General features: G+C 41.1%; 2 protein-coding genes across 15 annotated transcripts in view; one reads left to right on the forward strand and one right to left on the reverse strand.

Moving 5' to 3' along the window:
- Window positions 1-20,383, reverse strand: part of LOC124310439 (mediator of RNA polymerase II transcription subunit 20) — a 90,265-nt gene that overhangs the window by 54,692 nt on the left and 15,190 nt on the right. The gene's annotated exons all lie outside the window — the stretch shown is intronic.
- Window positions 1-20,383, forward strand: part of LOC124310435 (facilitated trehalose transporter Tret1-like) — a 67,981-nt gene that overhangs the window by 36,875 nt on the left and 10,723 nt on the right. For 13 of the 14 annotated variants that reach the window (XM_046774388.1, XM_046774389.1, XM_046774376.1 and 10 more), the window contains one exon: window positions 18,775-18,879. In XM_046774388.1, the coding sequence (XP_046630344.1) occupies window positions 18,775-18,879 (105 nt within the window). Of the gene's footprint in view, window positions 1-322; window positions 988-18,774; window positions 18,880-20,383 lie in introns of those variants that run through there. The other variant, XM_046774390.1, reaches the window with a different exon arrangement.

The raw sequence follows: 20,383 nt of genomic DNA on the forward strand, positions 1-20,383 counted from the left end.
GAGTGAGTCTGTTTCGAATGGGCAAGGAGTACCTGGTCGTCTTCCCGTCTCCTCTCATCCCCCTCCCTCCCTCCCTCCCAGCATCTTTTCCCCGCTCCCCTCGTCGATGGACCGTCGTCGTCGTCCCACCTCTTCCACTCCGGGGTATTTTAGATTAATCTCCGTGTGCGTGACTGCGTGATGATAGGCGGGTGTATGGGTGAGAGAGCAGTACCGTGAAACGTGCCGAGCGGGAACGAAACCCTATAAGCAGAGCTCTCTCGGAGGCAAAGCCACCGTCAGTACAGCGATGGTCACCCGACTGCGGACTAGTCAGAGACTGTCAGGCTCGTCCAGAGAGCGTGCGAGTCGGTTCGTCGCGTTCCTCCACAAAACTCTCTCTGTCTTTCTCTCGATTCAAAGCTCTGGGACTCCCTCTTCTCGGCTTTTGCCTTAATTGCTAATCTCGGTATTATCCCCCTTCCACCTTCCATCAGCCTCGCGTTTCAATCGCAAATCGCTTTATTGTTATCTCGCATCTCCTGTCGATTCGGTCGATCCTTCTTCCCGTCCTCGTGCTTACCTCCGTATCCTGCCGACCTCGGTCATTTCGAATCGTTTCGTCGGTGTGATTAGAAAAGTGTGCGATATAAACAGTTTTGTGAATTGATTGCGGAAACAGTCGTTGTTAATAGTGGAATCTTTAATTTCAACGTTCGACTGCCGTGTCGTATCGACGGTTCTTTAATGTCGTGTCAAATTATTCCCAATGACAGCTCCTATTCTACTCGACCTCGAATATCGGTGTGTGTGAGGGAACGTTTATTAACCGATAAATCGAAGCTTTTCACCGTCTGTTCGTAGCGATCTGTCGTTTATGCACGCGTTACAATACCCAACGATTGTACGATTGTACCGAACGTAAACATTTGCGCGTGCCGTAAGGAGAGAAGAAAGTTTAGTGCGAATAACCGAGCACGTGGAGACGCGCGTCAAATGTGCTTTCATGTGAGTATATCTATAATCTGCAGTCATTGGGTCACGATTCGGAATTACTCCTGGTCGTAATCAATCGTTTTTTCTCAACATAGGATCAAATACATACCTACGTAAAAATTCAAAGGCATATGAATACATGGATACAGGTGAAAATATGGAAAGATCAGAATATAGAATGCCAAAATGTAGATTTATCAAAATTCTACTCAATAATATATAATCGTACACAGATTCTAGATTTTGCCATTCTATCTTGCGATCTTTCTACATTTTCAATTTTCTATACATGAACTTTCTACGGTTTAGATTTTCGCGTCTTTGAAAAGTCCTTCTATCGATCGGCCATTCTAGTTTTTTAACACCACACAAATATATGTTTTTCCGAATGTAGAATTATTAACTCAACTCAACAACATGTATTTTCCATATATAACATTTCATACACGAATTGCTGTTTCCTCGATATCTATCCACGTAGCACGTGAGCCTTGTTTGCACCGGAGAAAATTTCAACTTAACCGCAAAACGGTACTTGATAAGATGCCAAAGAAATAGGAACCGTGCTAGAAAAATTCTTTCAGCACATATCTCTCAAGGGGAATTGTAAAAATAAATCGATAAAACTAAACAAACGCAAAACTTTCACTATAATATTCGTAAAGTTTTGTTTTCTGAAAAGAATAACTATTCGTTGCACAACTGCAGTTCCCTGAATCCAAGCGAAGACGAGGCCTATTAGATATACGAGTGGGACTTAAAACTGTTTGTCTATAAGCGCTTATCGCATGGTAGCCACGGATGGAATAACTTATATACTTATACACAGACATAATCGGGGTGTTAGAAAAAGCGGCGTGTTCTAATCCCTGATTCAACTCAAGATTAGGTTTATATGCCCCAGCCTTCGTGTATACAGAACTGCATGCGTGTAAAGGAACGTGGAAGTGCAGTCGGAGTGGATGAAATACCAGCCGAAATGTTTGTCTAAAAGTGACAAATCTAGGCACACGACTGAAGCAGCAGCGAGTTGGGAGAGATACGCGTGATTCCGGCGTCATTTAAGCGTGGAGTGAAAAATGGATTTCGAAAGAATTTTTATCGTCTCTCGGTGATATAATAACTGCAGTGAAAACGCGTGAGGCTGCATACGTGCGAGCGGAAATTATCAGGACAACAGAACCCTCGCAGGAACGCTAATTGATATACGTGAACGTATAACTAACACAATCGCACGTGAACTACATTTGAAAAGGGAGATAAATTAATTAATTCAACCGCAAATCGTCGCTACGTTTACGATTCTGGGCAGCGATAAGTGCGGAAAAAAAAGAGAGAAAGACGGTGAGAAAGAGAGAGAGAGAGAGAGGAATTGACAGAGTAAGAAAGTAAATAAAATCCACTAGAGATTTACCGAAATCGTCGAATTTATCTAAAGCTGGGAAAACTGAATGAATTTTACGCAGTGAAAGAAGTATTTAATCAAAAGCTTTTTTTCCTGTAACTTTCTGTCGCGAGTAAGCGGATGTAGATTCTCACGACTTGGCGTCGGTTTTATCCGGGGCCCGAGAGAATCGGCACGAATTCCAAAATATTTCGCAAGGTCGTGATCAGGGAAAGAGCTCACGGAGACCGAATTGTGGTATTCGGCGTATTTCCTGGGACGATATACGAAAATAGCTATCAATGATGCTTTCACGTTTCGCGCGTCAGGTTTGTAAACCTCGACTATAAACGGTGGAATCTGTTACACGATCGTTGCATCAGGATTCATAGATCCATCGGATTATATAATAAATCAGAGAGTGAAATCCACCCAAGAAGTTTCGCAGTTTATAGATCAAACCTAACGATAAGTACGCGTGAATAATATTTATGGTGAAACTTGTTGCAGCTTTTTTCGGTCCGGGGGCCTAAAAATACATGTAATCACGGGGTTTGGTCTTCATCAGAGCTGAAGCAGTGAATATGACGGGAATACACGAATAGATCATGCGGAGCTGTTACTGAATCCTATCACTTGCCGGTATCGATCTTGATCCCGAGTCAAAAATCGCCCGCGAAGATTCGAGCGCATCGTGACTGGCAACTCGAGTTTGCCACAGGGTTACAGTGTTTCTAAATATACTGGTAAACAAACAGTGCAGTGTGCAGGTCTTTATCGGTGCAGGAAAAGAACGTCGAGTGATACTTCCGACAAGGTTAGCAACTGAAATAGATCATCGTTGTTCTCTTGGCCTTAAACTGACCCCGTTGTTGCACCTTCTCTTCGAGCTGCACTTCGTTACGCAGGCTCGGATACCCGATGACGTTAACTTTTCGAAACATATTCATATGCGTCAGAATGTAAGAGGAATCATCTGTGGCGAGATTTTTTCCTGTGTCAAAATTATTACGGAAGTTTGGCGTATTGGATGAGTTTGATTTTGTCGCAAGTTACGCTGATCGTGCGACAAGATATCGTGTACTTGTACTTATTCGGTCTGAACAGGAAGTTCGGCTTAGTTACAATTACGAGACAGAATCCACTGATATAATAAATTTGAACGATAATTAGTGCAGCCTATTTTCTTGTAACTTGCAACAAGTTGAGATTAGACTTGAGAGGTAACTTTATAAAGATGTTGAGAATTCACATTAATTACTCATTCGTTTCTTAGATTTCGTTGTATACTTTTATTAATGTTATTACAATTTTTTTTTTTTCATAATAATTAACGATAATTATGAGCGTAATAAAATGTAAACACATATACATACTTCCAAGACAGCTAACGCGGCGTTTAAACTTAGATACTTGGATGTAAAGTTTGATTACTTGATAAAACGAACGATGAGAATCCAACCGAATACGAATGTTCGAGTATAGTTGAAACGGAGCATTAGAGAGTTGGGAGGGCGGGAAATCCGGAGATTAGAGATTCAAGGATTGATAAGCGACCCTGCATCTTCGACAAATATTCTGCGGAATGGGTAGCTATTGAAACTTCAAAGGCAGAACTTCGACGGCTCTCATCCTCTCTAACTTCTCAATTTTCATTCCTCTCGCTCTCTCTCTCTCTCTCTATTTCTATTTGTTCTTTATCCTCGGTCGACTTTCACTCACCGAAGATGACCGAAATTTAGGGATTTCAAAGTGACGAAATATCGTAGTAAAAACACAGAGGCGTGAAATGGAAGGCAAAGTGAAAAACCGAGGACTCAGACTGGCACGTGTTAAAGGAAAAATAAATACGCTATCAACGTTTCAATCTCGCTCTCAGCACTCGCGCAACTGCCCAATCACTTGTGCACAATGCTATAATCGCACGTTGTTCGTTCACAGACTTCAATTTTTTTTTTATTTATCCATCACAATACTCGTCAGTCATCGTTTTTCCACGCACACGGATCGAGAATAAGCGGTAAAATATGTTCCTCGCATTAACCGCAAATTCGACGAATAAGAGTGTCTTTTACTAGAAATTTTTTTTATTATATCGCTAAACCGCAAAAGGTTAGGTATGATATACACGATACGAGCAGCATCGCTGTCTCGACCGAGATCCACTATGACTTTGATATCCGTTTTAGCCTCCTGAATCAGTCATGGAAACGAAACGTGCAGAGTTACGAAACAATGTGCAGAATCCCGCGCGTATATAAACACGTGTACGTATATGGTACGTATGTATTACACGCGGTTCAAAGAAGAACTGCAAGAAGACCGCGAGCAGTCTGCGTTTCCACTTTGGCCTGGAAAAGAGAGAGAGAGAGAGAGGGAGAAAAAGGAGGAGAGAAACTCCGACAGAGGGAACTGGGACCTTTAATCTCCTGCAAGCAAAGGGTGCCCTGACCGCGACGGGATGAATATGCAAAAATCCCTAACCATTGTAGCTCGATGTTTGGTGTTTGGTAGTAAGCTCCTCTTAAATATTCAGGGAAAAAAAATCTGGAACGTGCTCCATTTTCACAATGAGCCACCGTTAGTTGCAACGCGATTCTGTACAAGAGCTAAGCAGCGTGCCGGTCGTTGTCGTTGTCGTGGAATTTTCAAAAAACCGAGGCAAGGATTCGTTTTTGCCAAAAGCAAACAAATGAAAAAAAAAAAAGAGGACGGGACAAACAATTACACGTGCAGGATTGCTCGAAATGTATGCAAAGGCGTATTTTTGTATCTAGATTCTACTTTAGATCTTCTTAATTAGGATCGAAACGTGTGGCTGGAATTTTGTGGAACTAGTCGGTGTTTTATTTTTCACAGAAAAAATGTCCGCCTTTCTTGTCTGACTTATGAGAGTGAAAATTGAACTTTAACTTCGAAACGCATTGAAGGAGTTCAATACCTACTTCACGATTCGATATTGCAATTGTGTATGTAACGCTTTTCAACGTATCATGTTTATTTATTTATTTTTTTTATTTGTTTGATGTTTTCAAAGGTGGATAACATTCGTCTTGAACAAATTGAAGTTACAAGATTACAGACAGCTGAGCAAACGCGAATATTGTACACGTATGTAATTTTCTTTCCTTTCTTTTTTTTTTTTTTTTAACAAATTTCCTCAACTATTTCCCCGACGAAACTTCCATACGTCTGTCACAAGATTGATTAATTACGACAGCTCGAGTGGCAGCTAGCAAATTGGTTGAAGAAACCTACTTTTCTTTCTCATCATCTTCCGCCGAGGAACAAATCGGAATGAATCGGAACGAAGCCAAACAAGGATCTAGTCCGTGTCTTTCTGGGCCGATGACAACTGGACGTTGAACGTCGCGACGCGGTATTTACGTGAAAGCAAAACGTCGTGTCGTTGAGACGGAGCAAAAACCCCCGTCAAAACATGTTCAGGAATAAAAGTCATTGTCGTTATGAAATTAAAAAAATGGCAAACTAACAACATCGCGTCCTCGAGGTAGTAAAAAATTGTAAGTAATCCGTGTACATTCTACTCTTTAATACACTTGTTCTATAATTTAGCCAATTTCTCTCTTCGTTTTTTTTTTTTCAATTTAATATCCATATCAAACCCGTATTTTCTATGTAAAAGTCATACATTACACACGCAACTTAATCTCAGTGTCAAGATTCAAACTACGTGTCTACAAACATGATACGATTCGTAATGCAGTTTAAGAATATTATAAGCTAATTACAAGACAGCGTTAACAAGAAAAACAAAATGTCCTCTCAAACGATAATTTTTTTTTTCTTTTTTAATTAATGATAGCCTGACGATGCTCGGCTGGTTCCGGCCGAAACATCGCAAAGACAAATAACTTTGAATAAAAATATCTATCATGTCCAAACTCGACGAACAAATTTGCTTACAATTAGTTACATGCAACAAAGCTACGACAAGCTGTTCAGCGGTGAAAAATTTTCGCGCAAATTTACGTACATATATATATATATATATATAAAGTGTGTGCAAAAAACGGCGGGATGATTTCGGGAGGTTTAGCACGTGGCGTTGCGTCGTCTATACTCGTACGCCAAATGCGGACAATAGATAGAGGAACTTTTGTTCCGATATACGTGAATCTCAGTGCGTGCGTGCGTTTCGAGTTTTCGGGCCGTGAGTCGCGTGGCTGACGTGCTAATGAAAGGGCTCGAAGAGAAGGCTGCCACCCTTCTCCGCCTTTCAAATCAACCCCGCAAATCACGGGCAGACGTAGTGAAAACGCTACCTAAAAATGCAAAAATCGCCGTGTTTCGCAATTTCCAACGATTCTCAGAAATACAGTAGACTGTGAATTAATTAGTGGCTTCAATAATTGGAAAAGATTTAGTTACAATATTTCGCAGTTTCAATCTCTACTGACTAACTTGAAAATATTGCAAAGCAGAGATTGGGTTTCATCCGTGTTTCTTTACGGATCTGACGTTCACGAATTCTAATCAGTTCACCTTCCGATATACGGTGAATGGCTTATAGTGTGTACGGAGAGATATGACATTGAAAAATTACAATCTTTGTAATTAACAAATCGGATGTTCCTCCAACGGTGACATTTATGTTCCCATCGATTACGTTGCGTTTTACTTACGATTATGGTAATAACTTACAGGAAACGAATTTAGCAATTGGAACCATGCGGTTATATTCGTTGTAATTCAACGCGTCGTCTTTTAGAATGGAATCGAATTGAGGCTACTACTATCACCGTAAGATGTGTCTTGTGAGTCAGTCAAACAAGTCGTTAAACTCGTCGTAAAATCGACCGAACGATCGGCGACTTGTAACATGTGGCGACTAAAAATGTTGGTGAAAAAAAAAAAAAAAGAAAAAAAAGAATGAAACACATGGTGTGAAAAGAGATAAATAAAAAAAAGAAAAAAAAAAAATGGACGCGAGTTAACACAAATTTTATGTCTCTAGCGTATATTTTTAGTCAGAGTCGATGCAGTAAATTTCGATGAATTATTCGTTACAATCAATTTCAGAGACAATTTTTAAACCATGTATTATTTTGTTTTGTATTATTTCTCACTTCCTGTTTCCCTTCCGTCGACTTCAATCATTAATTATTGATTCCTTTCACAACTACCACCGCCATTATTTTCACTATTAATGTTATTACCACGATTGCGAATAGGATGAATATTCCGGGAGCAGCGATATCCGTATAAACCTCCATCCGATATTACGGATAAGCCGATCAGGATATATAGTTATTGGCATTGAAGTACGTCAATTTCGCAGCTATAAGGCTTATCAATAAGCTCGACCATCCGAAAAAGATTATCTGAAAATCATTCGAGTGATATTTTAATAACCACCGGCACGTTTTTATAAAATTTCTCTACGCAAACTGCAGCGGTGCGATCAGGATTTCAAAATATGTACGCGTACTTGAAGGAGGAAATCGAGAGAACGAAACTTTTCCGATAATTTTCATAACGGAGAACATTTTGCGCGGTATATTTAAACAATATCCGTGATCGAAAAATCCTGTAAATTCTTAGCGATGCCTTGCATTGAGAATCCCTGATGGCTAGGTACATGGTGTATATCTATCTATAGTATGTATGTGTGTGTGTGTATGCATATATATATATATATATATATATATATATATATATATATATGCACACAAGTCATACACGCAGCTTCTGGCGTCCCGAGGTAATCCCGAATAATACGATTACGTCTAAACAGAGACTCGGAGGAGAAGTCACCCGTGATCTCGGTTTCCGATAGTAATTCGCGATCCGGCCCTTTTACTACTAACGGAAAACAAGTAATCCCCTACCTCCGAATCGGGATGAAAAAAACGTCGCCATGTATTGAACTTACATACGTGTATTATACATACACAATAGGGTAGTTCATTTTTAAATGTTAAGCTTTTATTTTATTTCAAAGTGCGATATGAAAAATTTATCACAAATAGTGAAAAAATAATTGTCGTAAAGCCTGTAAGCAGTAGGAAAATATTTGTAGGTCACTAGCAATTATTTTTATATTTTTTATTTAATTTTATGTGTACACCTTACGAACTTGTATGTATATATATATATATATATATATATATATATATATATATATATATATATTAGTTTATTTTTTTCGCATCGTGGTCCGATTAATCATTGTTGGTAAAAATCAGTACAGAAAACGAGATAGGGACGTTAAAATGACGCGGATACGACTATTTCGGTAACAAAAACTGTTGTCCAAATTTCTCCGAGACGATTAATCTTTCGGATGAAGGGCGAGGACAGCCAACTGCGGAATTGTTAAGCGCAGTTTGCTGTTGATTGGTGAACGATTAATTGGACCACGAAAAGAAAAAAAAAACTAATATATATATATATATATATAATGAATAAAAAATATCACAATAATTGGTAATGGCCTCTAAATATTTTCTCACCTCCTCCAGACGTTGCGACAATTTTTTATTTGTCGGTATTTATCTCAAATTTTTTCCGTGGCACCGTAAAAAAGAAAAGAAAAACGTTGAAAAGTGAAGCACCCTGATATGTAATTGCAAGTATCACGTCGTTTCCGTAAGTTCAAGCCATTTTCCCAAAATCGCCACCGCTCGACTCGTTCGTTCGACGATAATTTCCCTCGTATAAGAAGCAAACGTAAACTTGTCAGTTCGCCTTCGGCTGCGGACGCTTGCTGCACAGGGGCGAGAAAGTGCTCGGCAAAGAAGCCCGTGTTTGCTCCAAGGATTTTCCTCACGTAGGTATACATATACGGGTAAACCGATCGAGAAGTCGGACAAATATTTACCCCGAAAAAGAGGAGGAGAAAGTGTTGGAGTCGCCCTGGCTGACTGCGGATATGTTTTCCTTTTTCTTACATGCGTGCTTGTTGTCTTTTTCGGAGTCGCGAGATAAGCTCGTTTCCTTATCGAGGGATTGATGTGCGTAAAGATTGAATTAGGGTCCTCGGACTCGTCTCGTCTCGCGATGAAAACATCTCATTTACCTCGTCATCGGTTATATCTTGTCGATAGCCACGAGTGGCACTAGAGATGTTGATAATTCTTTGAATCTTCTTGATGGAAGACGACCTATCACGTTGTATTTATATTATTTATCGGAGAAGGTATTTCACTTCTTCAGAAATCGTTCTCGGGAAATTCGATATGATTTTTTGAACAAAAAATTCACAGACTATTTTAAGTCGGATTCGAAATCGGGTAAGAAAATTTGAAACCGCGTTGAAAGATTTTTATGAAATTTCACGAAATTGTCGAGGCTATCTTGTATGAGGACAGTTGCGAAAACATTTATATTTTCCCACTCAGTTTCTCGCCTCCGTTTCTCAACACGTACACAATTCGTTCCCCATGTGAATTCAATTTGAAACAAGTCCGAGTACCCAGAAACGAAATTTCAAGTTTATACTGAAGGAGACAAATGAGGTTCGCTACAGAAACTCGCACAACGTGGTTAAATCCTACGGAACTAATTGGAGAAAGAAGATTTGGTGTCCAACTCGTTACAGTCGCAGGATGAACTGAGTAACCGATGAAGATAATAAAAAAAAAAAGGTTGCAAGATAAAAAAAGAAAATGATCCTTTATGCTCGTCGTGTCGTCGACTTATTTTCGAAAAGTAAAAAAGAAATAAAAAAACGAAAAACTTTTCACCGAATGAAATTCCCGAGGTGTTTGGGTTGAAGAAATTGTGAAAAGACGCAGCTGAGCAAATACCAAAGATCCTCGGTGATATGTTGATGATATTTAACGAGTGGTTAATAACCGTAAGACAAGTTTAGCAGTAGACGTTAACCTCATAGGTACAACTGTGCGTATATAATAAAAGCTGTAAGTTATACCGATAGCGGGTATTACGTCGTTAAACGAGTATCGTAGATTAAGCGAGTGTGTAAGAAAGCAAATGAATATATCTTGGCAGTCGGTAGATTTTCGCACGATATGTAGTAAACGCTACACGAGCGTGAAAGCCGAGCTAAATGTACATATAATAATAAGTGTAACCCGCAATTATTCCTCCCCCCCCATTCGTTCGTCGTATAATGTTCAACTGGACGTTTTGCGTAGATAATACAAGTAGTTTGTGCTAACCCGGATAAAGAATAGTCAGCAAACACGTGAATATAGACCGTTATACGTTACACTTTGCGGAGTATGTAAAATACGCGCTCCATGCGACATGTGCACAAGTCACTCTGGTTGAGGTTTATACTGCGACTGCAAGTTTACGACGAGACCGATGTAGATAGACCAGATTCGCAGTAGGAAGGAAGGAGAAAAAAAAAAAAAAAAGAAACACCCCCTACACTGACCAACCACGGAATATTTGCACGGTAGAAAATGAGCAGGAGGAAATTTCCCTGCGGCGCGAATTTTACACGCGGTCGTAAATTAGGCCGGTAAAATTTGCAAATGAAAAAAAAAAAAAAGAAAACACGCACGGTGAACATGGAACGGAAAATTACAACTCTTCTCTTTCTATTTCTATTTCGCTCCCATGACTAACGATTCTGCCCTAAAAAACAAACCCTCAACTATTTTCTTAAGAGAATTTAGCATTATCACAGATTAGTTGTGGGTGAGAATTTACTCCTGAGATAGGTTTTTTTTCTTTTTCTTTGGGTTGCATACTCGCTGTTTTGAAACACGCGTAAGGTACACACGACACTCTCGATAATTAATACGGAAATGACGAAGGTCTCATGAATACACTAAGAGAAGTCATACGAGTGTTGAGCAAGGGTTGAAAAATGGTAAAATCGCTTTCTCCGGTTGACACTTTTCCCGAAGCACCAGTAGCAGCAGCAGCAAATATCACAGACTGAACCGTGATAAAGACGCGCCGTATCAAGCTGCATTTATACCTATCGATGGATTGCAGCGAATAGAAGAAATAGTATATCCACACGTGTTGCAGGACAGACAACCGCTGCAGCAAACGTCGGATTAACTCCTACGATATATGCGAGGGCGTGACTCTACGGCGTGTAATTAGTTTCGCAATAAAACAAACATCTTGTATATACTCAGCACGCGGGGTGACTGGCATCAACGATATAAAGTGCATTCCGATATCCGACGCGCTTGAACCAATGCGGTGCGAATTCCGGACGCGTTGAGGCGTTGAAGAGTTAAAAAAGACCAAAAAAAAAAATTACAATAAAAAATTGCCACCGTCCTGATGTCAGTATAGCCCCATGACCGGCCTTATAACGAGAGACGATTGCCTTTCATTTTTCTTCTCCTTCAAAGCGGCGAAACTGCTGAAAATTCACTCTTAATTGGCCACTGAACTCGGGATTTACAATTACGTACCAATGCCGATCTCCTCCAGTGGCGTCTTCGCGGCTCCAGCTGGCCTGCACTTATACACCGAAACGTCAGACTCAAGTCTCCTTAAGAGTATATTTACGAGTTCTCTGCACTCCCAGAGACGGTTGTAATAAATATAGTTTATTACACGCGAATGCACGCCGAATTGCGTCTCGAAGAAATTACTCTTGCTTGCGGAGGCAAATTTTTACCGTTGACAATAACCGCGATGTCTCACTGCCGTGCTATGCTTGTTGTAAACGGAATAGCGATAGTTGGAATTTTTGATTCGATTAAACCTCGCGTTTCGTTCAACGACTTGGTTGATTTATGAAAATTGATCGTGCATGCAGCGAATATAATTGAGTGAATATAAGTATCAAATAAAGTCAATCACCGACCGAGATCGTTTCTAAAATCTGGTCAATTTCAACGCCTGTTAAATTTCCCGCGCAAAATGAGAAGTAAATTACTACGAGGTGCGTACAAAGTGCGTCGTCTCTCGAGTAGGTATTATCGCGTGTCTGAAATCTCTCACGTTTGCAGAGATTCGCTCGACAGAGAAACGCGGCTAATCGCTGATTCGTTAATTGCGCTTCGGAACCATCGCGGTTAATGCGACACGCGTTTATTCCCGTATCCTCTTCGACTTTGCAACTTCCGCGTACGATATTTCGTACGATGATTCTTTACGAGTTGAAACGCGCGACACACAAACGACAAATAAAATATCACGCAAAGGTGAAGCGACAAAAAAAGCCAAAACTGATATTTGAACATATCACTTACAGGGGGGAGGGGGGGATGAATCTGACCGAATGAAGAATGCCTCCGGCCGATAGGGATAAAGATGGTGTAAGAAAAAAAGAAGGGAATCGCATCACCCTAAATAACATACAAAACGCAACAATTACGCGGATCATTTCCCCCGGAGTACTGCATAATATATGTACACGTACAAAAGTTGCGCAATTTCTAGCTACCGGGCTCATTTCTCACTCCCCTTCCTGTCCCGCAGTACATAACTCTCTTCTTGCTGTTCCGGTGATCCGTCTGTGCCGGGAACGCGTTTATTTCACCCACGTACCTATAATACTGTAGCGGTGTGACCGAGAATAAGAGAGAAAAAGAGAGAGAGAGAGAGAGAGATGGGGGAAGGGGGGTGGCGGTGGGTGGATCGCGAAGCGTTTCTCACGTGTGTAGAGCATGCCGCACCTATAACACACTTAGAAACCCGCTCCGAACACGTGCCGATCCCCTGCAGCACGTTTTCAGTGCAGCGTCGAGGAGCGACCAGCAGCCGTCAAAACGAAAGGAAACGAACGGTCGAATTGTTATCAGAGCGAAAGGTCGGAAACAAAGGGTCGATTGAGAAACGGGTGACCGCCTCCGATTAAACGTCCGGCCAAATCGGGCACCGACTCTTGTAACATCCCACGCTCGTGGGATATTTATCGACGAGGTGACGCGATACCTTGACGAGTGGGTTGTTTGACGTCTTAACGTTGCGAATTGTCAATGTTGACGAATAGATCAAGGAAAAATCGGTGTGGTTGTGTGTGAAACAAATGAAACGATAAGGAAATTAGTTGTGAACACAACGAAAGTACCGAGCAAAGGGAAGATGTCGTCTCTCGAATTTCTACATTCCACTTTATCTTGTTACGGTTAATTAATTATTTGGTTCGTTGCGAGAAGTTTCATCGATTCATCTCAAGATAAATTGGTAATGTGTTTAAGATTTTTGCTTTTAAATTTTTGCGAGTTCTGAAATCGATAGCTGGTGGTTAAATCCTGGTCTTTAGTTCTCTGGAAGACTTTTCCTTTTGGGTAAACTAAAGTTGCCAGAATCTCTCCGATGAACTTTTACAACAGAGATGGAACGACTTAAATTGAATAATGAATTCGCATAAACTATTCCAGCGCACTTGATGATACCAGCGATACGAAATTCGTAAATAACTTTATTCGCTATTCACAAAACGTCTCCGTTATTCCAACATACTTTACCGAATCCCTTGTCCTCTCTTTCCGCAACAATCCCGTGAAAAAAAGAGTTGTTTATCAAACTTGAACTTGTTTTCTATCAATCAAACATTTAAAAATCACTCTAGATTAACTTAAAACTAATTTACGAACTATAAACCAATGAACAAGCCTTTCTTACACACCCTGTATTCACTAACGTGAAATAGTAATGCACGGGGTGGGAAATGGTACGAGGAGGAGGAGAAGGAAACGTGGTGCGGGATCCGCAGCCAGTCATTGACACCTTTTCTCTCTCGGGTCGCGGGACAAAGTCGAACGAACGTAGGTATGCACGTAGGTATACCGAAATAAACGAGACGGTGAAAAAAATAAAAATCGTCTAGCTCAGCTGGTATAACGAAAGCAAAAGTACGTAAGTAAGAGTTCTTTTCTTCTAAGGGCAAAAGAGGACTCAACTTTCATAGCGTGCTGCTTACGTCTGCCGAAATCACCCAAACAACTAAGGAAGTTCACCAGCCAGCTGAATCATTGCACCTTTATTACTCGTCTCTTTGTACGACTCCTTTTCTCCTCATCTTCGTCTATTTGTATACTTTTCTCGTATGTATCTAGACCAAGAAAAATTCTCGCGATTATACAGGGTAGAGTAGAGTCGGTTCTTTTCATGTCGAAGAAATATGAAAGAGCAGATGAAATTTTGCCGCAGGCGTTGTTGATATTTAGCTTGTGTTCTTTTTCAATACTTATTTTTCAATCTCGTAATAATAATATAAATGGAATGAAATACGACAAGAATTTAATTTAATTGGACTGGGATAAAACGGAGATATACTAAATCGAGAAAAGGCATCAGGTGTTTCTTAACCCGGTGTAGCTCGAGTGCTGCTCGTTTAATTGGCCAGACTAGACATCTCTGGATACGCCGCGTAAGTCTCAAGTAAAAACTCCGTAAGTCCTCCCTTTTCTAAACTAGAGAAAAGGAGAAAAATCCACCGACACACATACCGTTTCACCCATCGTATTATACTCTGGTAGGAAATAAAAGACGAAAGTAAAAGCCCCCGGGGGGACATTAATAACAGTAGAGAGCAGTTGCACTAGACAGCCGTCACGTGACATGGACGGATATTCATAGCTGAGGCACCTGACCCGAATGTTCGCAAAAAGAACGAGGTTAAAAACGAGGTGAATTTTCCAGGGTTAATTCAACAATTTTCGTCGAATAAGTTGCAGCCGAGTTTCCTCGATTCATTTATTCAGTAGCTTTTCAGTCTTTCTCATTGTTAGTTCAAAAGCTCGCGAGGTGCGAGCAAATCTGCGACTGCATATCCATACATGTATATCAAGGTGGCCCTTATTTATGGTGTTGACGAATTTTTTCCACCCCACCCCCCAAATCAACTTCAAATAATTCAAAAACAATGGCCTAATTTAAACTCTAAGATAGTTTGCATTGTGACCGTAGTTTCTTTACGGAAATAATATGGGAAAAACTTTTTTTCTCAGTGTATATTTTACTTTAAAAGTTATAATGTTACAAATAATGAGTAATTGCGAGGTTTTAGTGGGTATAAGTGCTACTATCGAAAAAAAAAATCACAGTTTTTTGCATGTTATTTCCATAAGAAACTTCGATCACCGTGCAAACTATTTCAGTAAGATGAAGTAAAGATCTGAAAAAAAATAGGCAATTGTTTTTGAATCATTTGAAATTGATTTGGGGAGTGGGGCGGAAAAATTCGTCTACACCCTAAATAAGAACCACCCTGACGTAAACGGTGATCTTGATCGCGTCGCATTTTCGAAGACAACACGATACGAATCGGATCCGAACAAAGCAGAAATCATCGCCGTTTCAGCTGTTCTTAAATGACCCCGCAGGCGAGATTGGTTTGCACGACGTTATGAAATCCGGTCGATCACTCTTCGGGCTATCGCATCTTGGTCGAAATTCTCCATTACCACATCATATACGCATATTCCGGCATCCACGACACGTAACCAAATCTGTTACGCAAACAAAACGGGGAAAACCCGATAATTGGATTCGAGTTCGCCGCCGTTCGCGCTACGTTATATGCACGATATTGTAATATGGAAAATATTTATTATATACACGCGGTCCTGTCTGCCGCTCGCGCTCTCAGCGAGCTTGAAGAAGATCAATTTGATAAAAACCGTGGGGATGAAAATGGGTGAGCGAAAAGGTCGTTCTCCTCGTCCGTCAGAAACTACCCTCTGGGCAAACGAACGCGGCGCCAAGTTTCCGCTTGCCGGAGCAATTTGTAAGGAAAACAACGATCTGACGAGACGAGGGGAGCTGCTTCGTCGGTACCTGCGCGTACACCCGGCGTGCAATTAATTTAACCATGCTTAGCCGAGGTTCGAGGGATCATTTAGCCGGCTCGAGACCAGCTACGCGAAATACTTGTAGACCTCTCTGCGGAGTTTCGACAGGCGTGGAAAGGATTTACCTAATGTGAGAAACGGTCGCGGAATATCGAGACCTGAAAAATGTCCCATATGAACATGGTTCATCTACTCGACTCCAATAACAGTTGTTACTTTTTCACATTTTTGGATAGAATTATCCGTAGGTAAGGACCTACATCGAAATTCTTTTGGAATTTCTCGAGTAATAGAAACAACAAGCTCTCCGGCACTAATTTTCTTGTATCGGATAATTCTGGGCTAAATCGGTGCTGGCCAAGCCGCAGTTCAACCCCGACTGAGCGCCAAGAGAAAGCTAACATTTAAAAGTAACAGCTTTATTCTAATTATTACTCCGTAGGAGAATTCCAAAAACAAACTTGGGACGTTCCTCCTACGGCATGCATACATATATATATACGTCTATCTAACCGCGTAAACAAGCCACCGCGGCATAGGGAGAAATTCGAGTTATGGCCACTGCGGGGTGAAATGTTCGACTTGATTATTTACACCGAGTTTACACCTCCGCGGTATCCCTGCGCAGTGTCTGAAATGTTTCAGGCGGAGTGATCGATGCTATTCATTATTTATTTACACATGGACACAACTTACAAGCTGGGCTCAGAACACGACGATCATCAATTATCCAGCCGGATATACTCGAGCGGCTTCATCCTCCGCCTGTAGGTTTGATTATTCATTGTTCAATCAGTCAAATTTGCATACTCGATGCAGCCGAGGGTTCTCTTTGACGCGGTAGAGAATATCTGCACGGCAAGATTACACTCAATTTTCGAATAAAGTCGTCTCTGCCCTTTGGACGACGAAGCATCGTCTCTGGTATCAAGTATCCCGCGTTCCTCGCGTCGCCGGGTGTGACTTATCGCACGAAGGATGTCAGGAAGGTGGCTCTGTACCCAGGCATTACTCTCCTCCCTCCCGCCCTTGGGAATGCGAAATAACATTTTTGGCTAAAAGTGTGAGAGACGTTGGCTGGCGCAGATCGGAGCTAGGTTGAGGCTCGGCTCAGCCTCTACCTACAGCTTGAACCTTCTTGAGTAACTTTTTCCTATACTACAACTCCGACGTTCTCCGTTCTCCCTTCAAGTAGGAGGGGGAAAAAAAAAAACTTCTTAAAAGTTTAAAACAAACGCGATCCGAGCCGGGTAAAATTCAAAAGGAGCGATGAGAAAGAGGAGAAAGACACTCTCAACGATATAGAACTCGCGAGTAAAAAGGTAATAAAAAAAATCTATGCACGAAAAGTTTTTCCTACCATGAGGGAATGCGGACGAGGAAGTTCGTGGGCTCGTTCGTGGATCGTATGGTCAGAAGTATACGGGCACTATGATCAAGCGTGCATCGATGTCGATGACGAAAAATTATGTAAAAAGGTAAAATGAAGCGTGAGAGTGAAAACCACGAGCGTGTACTTATAATGGTTGACACCGCAAGTACGAGTATAGCAGGATATTTACATACGGTCACGGTATCTGACCTACAAGTTACGGACGTAAATGAAACAGTAGCAGATCAGTTACCTTGATGGGCTCAATCTTGCGGGTCTTCCTCCAAGTTTTCATATGATATATATTTCGTAGATTGAACCGCGGTGTGTCTAACGACGCGGAAAGAGAGACCAAGGAATGTCTCCGTTGAGGATCAGGAATTTCTCTCATTTTTTACCCTCATTCCAAGCATCGGAAAGGTAGAATTTATATCTGTGTCCATATTATTTTATCCCTGGTGATACGGTTCATCCGAGTGGAAGGGATTGAACCTCTGACCATCCCTCTTGCCCTTCTACAATGTATAAATTTAGGTCCATTCTCTTTCGTGATATGTGAAACGAAAGCGGAGGAGAGCAAAGGGACTGACCACTTTGGAGAGCGTGTTCGTCCTTCAAAGGAACCCAGCGGTTGGAACGTCTTAAACCTTAACAAGGGGGCTGTTGTAGGAGATAACGATATAAATACAGTACGAAACTAAAGGGACACCTATGATCTCGGAAAGTTGTATCGCCGGGGCGATGCGCCGAGGAGAAATGGAAGATGACGGATGAGCCACTCAGGAACGAAATGGGTGGTTAATATTGCCGATGGTGAGCAGATTGGAAGTGCATTTCGTCTGGTGGTGACAAACGGTCCGAGAGATCAGACGCGAGTGAGAAGAAGAAAGTCGGGTAAAAGGGCAGCCTGGCCACTCGGTTGAACGATAGGAAGCCAATTAAGGAGGGAGGAGTTTTCGCCGTAGTCCTTTGTCAGCCTAGGTCCTTTTTATTTTGTGTCTCGACCCTCGGATGAAAAGACGAACAGAAGCCGAAGTCGAGTCCGAAAACCGAGAAGTGAGGAGGGAGTTTTAAGGAGAGCGAAATGCCGGGTGGAAATCACTGGTAAACGTAGTTCACCGAAACCATGTCCAGAAACCCTTGACGCTCGATGGACTGACTGCACGAAGAGGAATTCCAACAGACCCCACTTCCAAATGGAAAGCTTTTAACCTTATCCATTCCCGGCTCCTCTAGCTTCGACAGCCTTTAAAAACTCGACGGGGTCCCGATTGATTACCCGATCAGCGATACGTCGATCGGCGACAATTCGCTCATAGTCTGCTTTCTGTTTCCAGGTTACTGCTGTGCCGGCGGACCACAATCGGAACGGCTACAAAATGCCACGAGCATCCGTTGTCCACGTAACAACATCCGTGAGGAGACCGCGCAACATGGCTCAGGTATGTCTTTGAATCTGATACGCGTTGTAAACCGGACGCGGACTGCGTTCAAGTCATTTTTTAACAACTCCGAATCGATCTTTCATCGGACTTTAAAGACCATTCGTCACGCGAGAAAATAATTGGTACATGCGTAGAAACGTTTTGTCCCTTTCATTTGTAACGAGATTAAATTTGAAGGTGGAAAAAAATATACTACGAGTCGATTGAAACTGGTCGAGATGATGACGAATGATCGATTGTGAGTATAGAAAATCGCGAATTGACTTTACCCGCGTCTCATCCAATCCGGTGGTTTGAAATTGGAGTTAAAAACCGAGAGGAGGAGAGTCGAGAGAAGGATGAAAATAGGATAGAATGAAACTTGGTTGCAGCGGGAATTCAATCTGAGAGCTCCCCGGCATAATATAGGTACGCGGTTAGCTTGGGGGTGGTTGGATGGATATACGTATATACCTATCTATGGCGGATACACTTATCTATGGATATATAACGTACCTTATAAGCTAATAGGCGGGCCGGCTGAAGGTTTCATTGAATTTTCTACCGTGGAGCCTTTGGCTCGCGGCCATATTGAAATGCAAATACCAAAGATACCGAGTTAATTGAGTGGCCCGTACTTAAACTGCGAAGGAACCTCGGAAAGCTGGCTCGGACCTCCAGCTTCGTGCTCTATAAACCACTCGAACCATCGTCTATATCCTATCCTCTGTAACTGTCTGCCATCCTCGTCAACCGCCCGGCATTTCCATAATCCGATGGATATTTTTTTTTTTTTATCAAAGCTTTTTCCTTCGAAACCCTTCTTTTCCGAACTGATATTCTTTTACACAAAAACTAACGACTTGCTTTTTTACACCAACGACGATAAAAACTCGTACCGAATTTTTCAAGCTGTTAAAATATTAGTAAGCAATAAAGCTCAAAGAAAGCGGTCTGCATGATAAAATACAATGATACGGTAACTGAACGATATACCGAAATGTTGGTTAAATCGATTATTTTTTAGTATACATACCGGATTTATTTGGAGATTAAGGTTATATATTTAAAGACACAATAAAAAGTGAACACTACAGTTAAATAAATAATTATTATACTCGGAAAACAAGAATAAAATGTCAAATCAAATCGACAGTCATGTGATTTAATGTGAATAATTTCAAGTTAGTTTCAAGATATGTGAACCGGTTGGTAAATAAATCAGATAAACTGTCACCGGAAATGGAGCATGTGAAGTACCAACGTATATAATCAAGCACATAATTGATTAGACGCGCTCGTGTACCTATAATTAACAATATTTATTCACTTTTTAATTTCATTGAACTTTCTCCGATTGCAAATATACATACCTATATAATATGTGTATATAATAGATGAATTTTTTTATTACCACGTCCACACACGTCACACCATGTTGTATTACGACGATGATAAACGACGATGAAAGGCAAAAAAGAAAAACACGCATCATTTTGAGATAAGCGACACGCGTTGCATG

The sequence above is a fragment of the Neodiprion virginianus genome, chromosome 1 (genome assembly GCF_021901495.1).
Source record: "Neodiprion virginianus isolate iyNeoVirg1 chromosome 1, iyNeoVirg1.1, whole genome shotgun sequence".
Taxonomy (NCBI): Eukaryota; Metazoa; Arthropoda; class Insecta; order Hymenoptera; family Diprionidae; genus Neodiprion; species Neodiprion virginianus.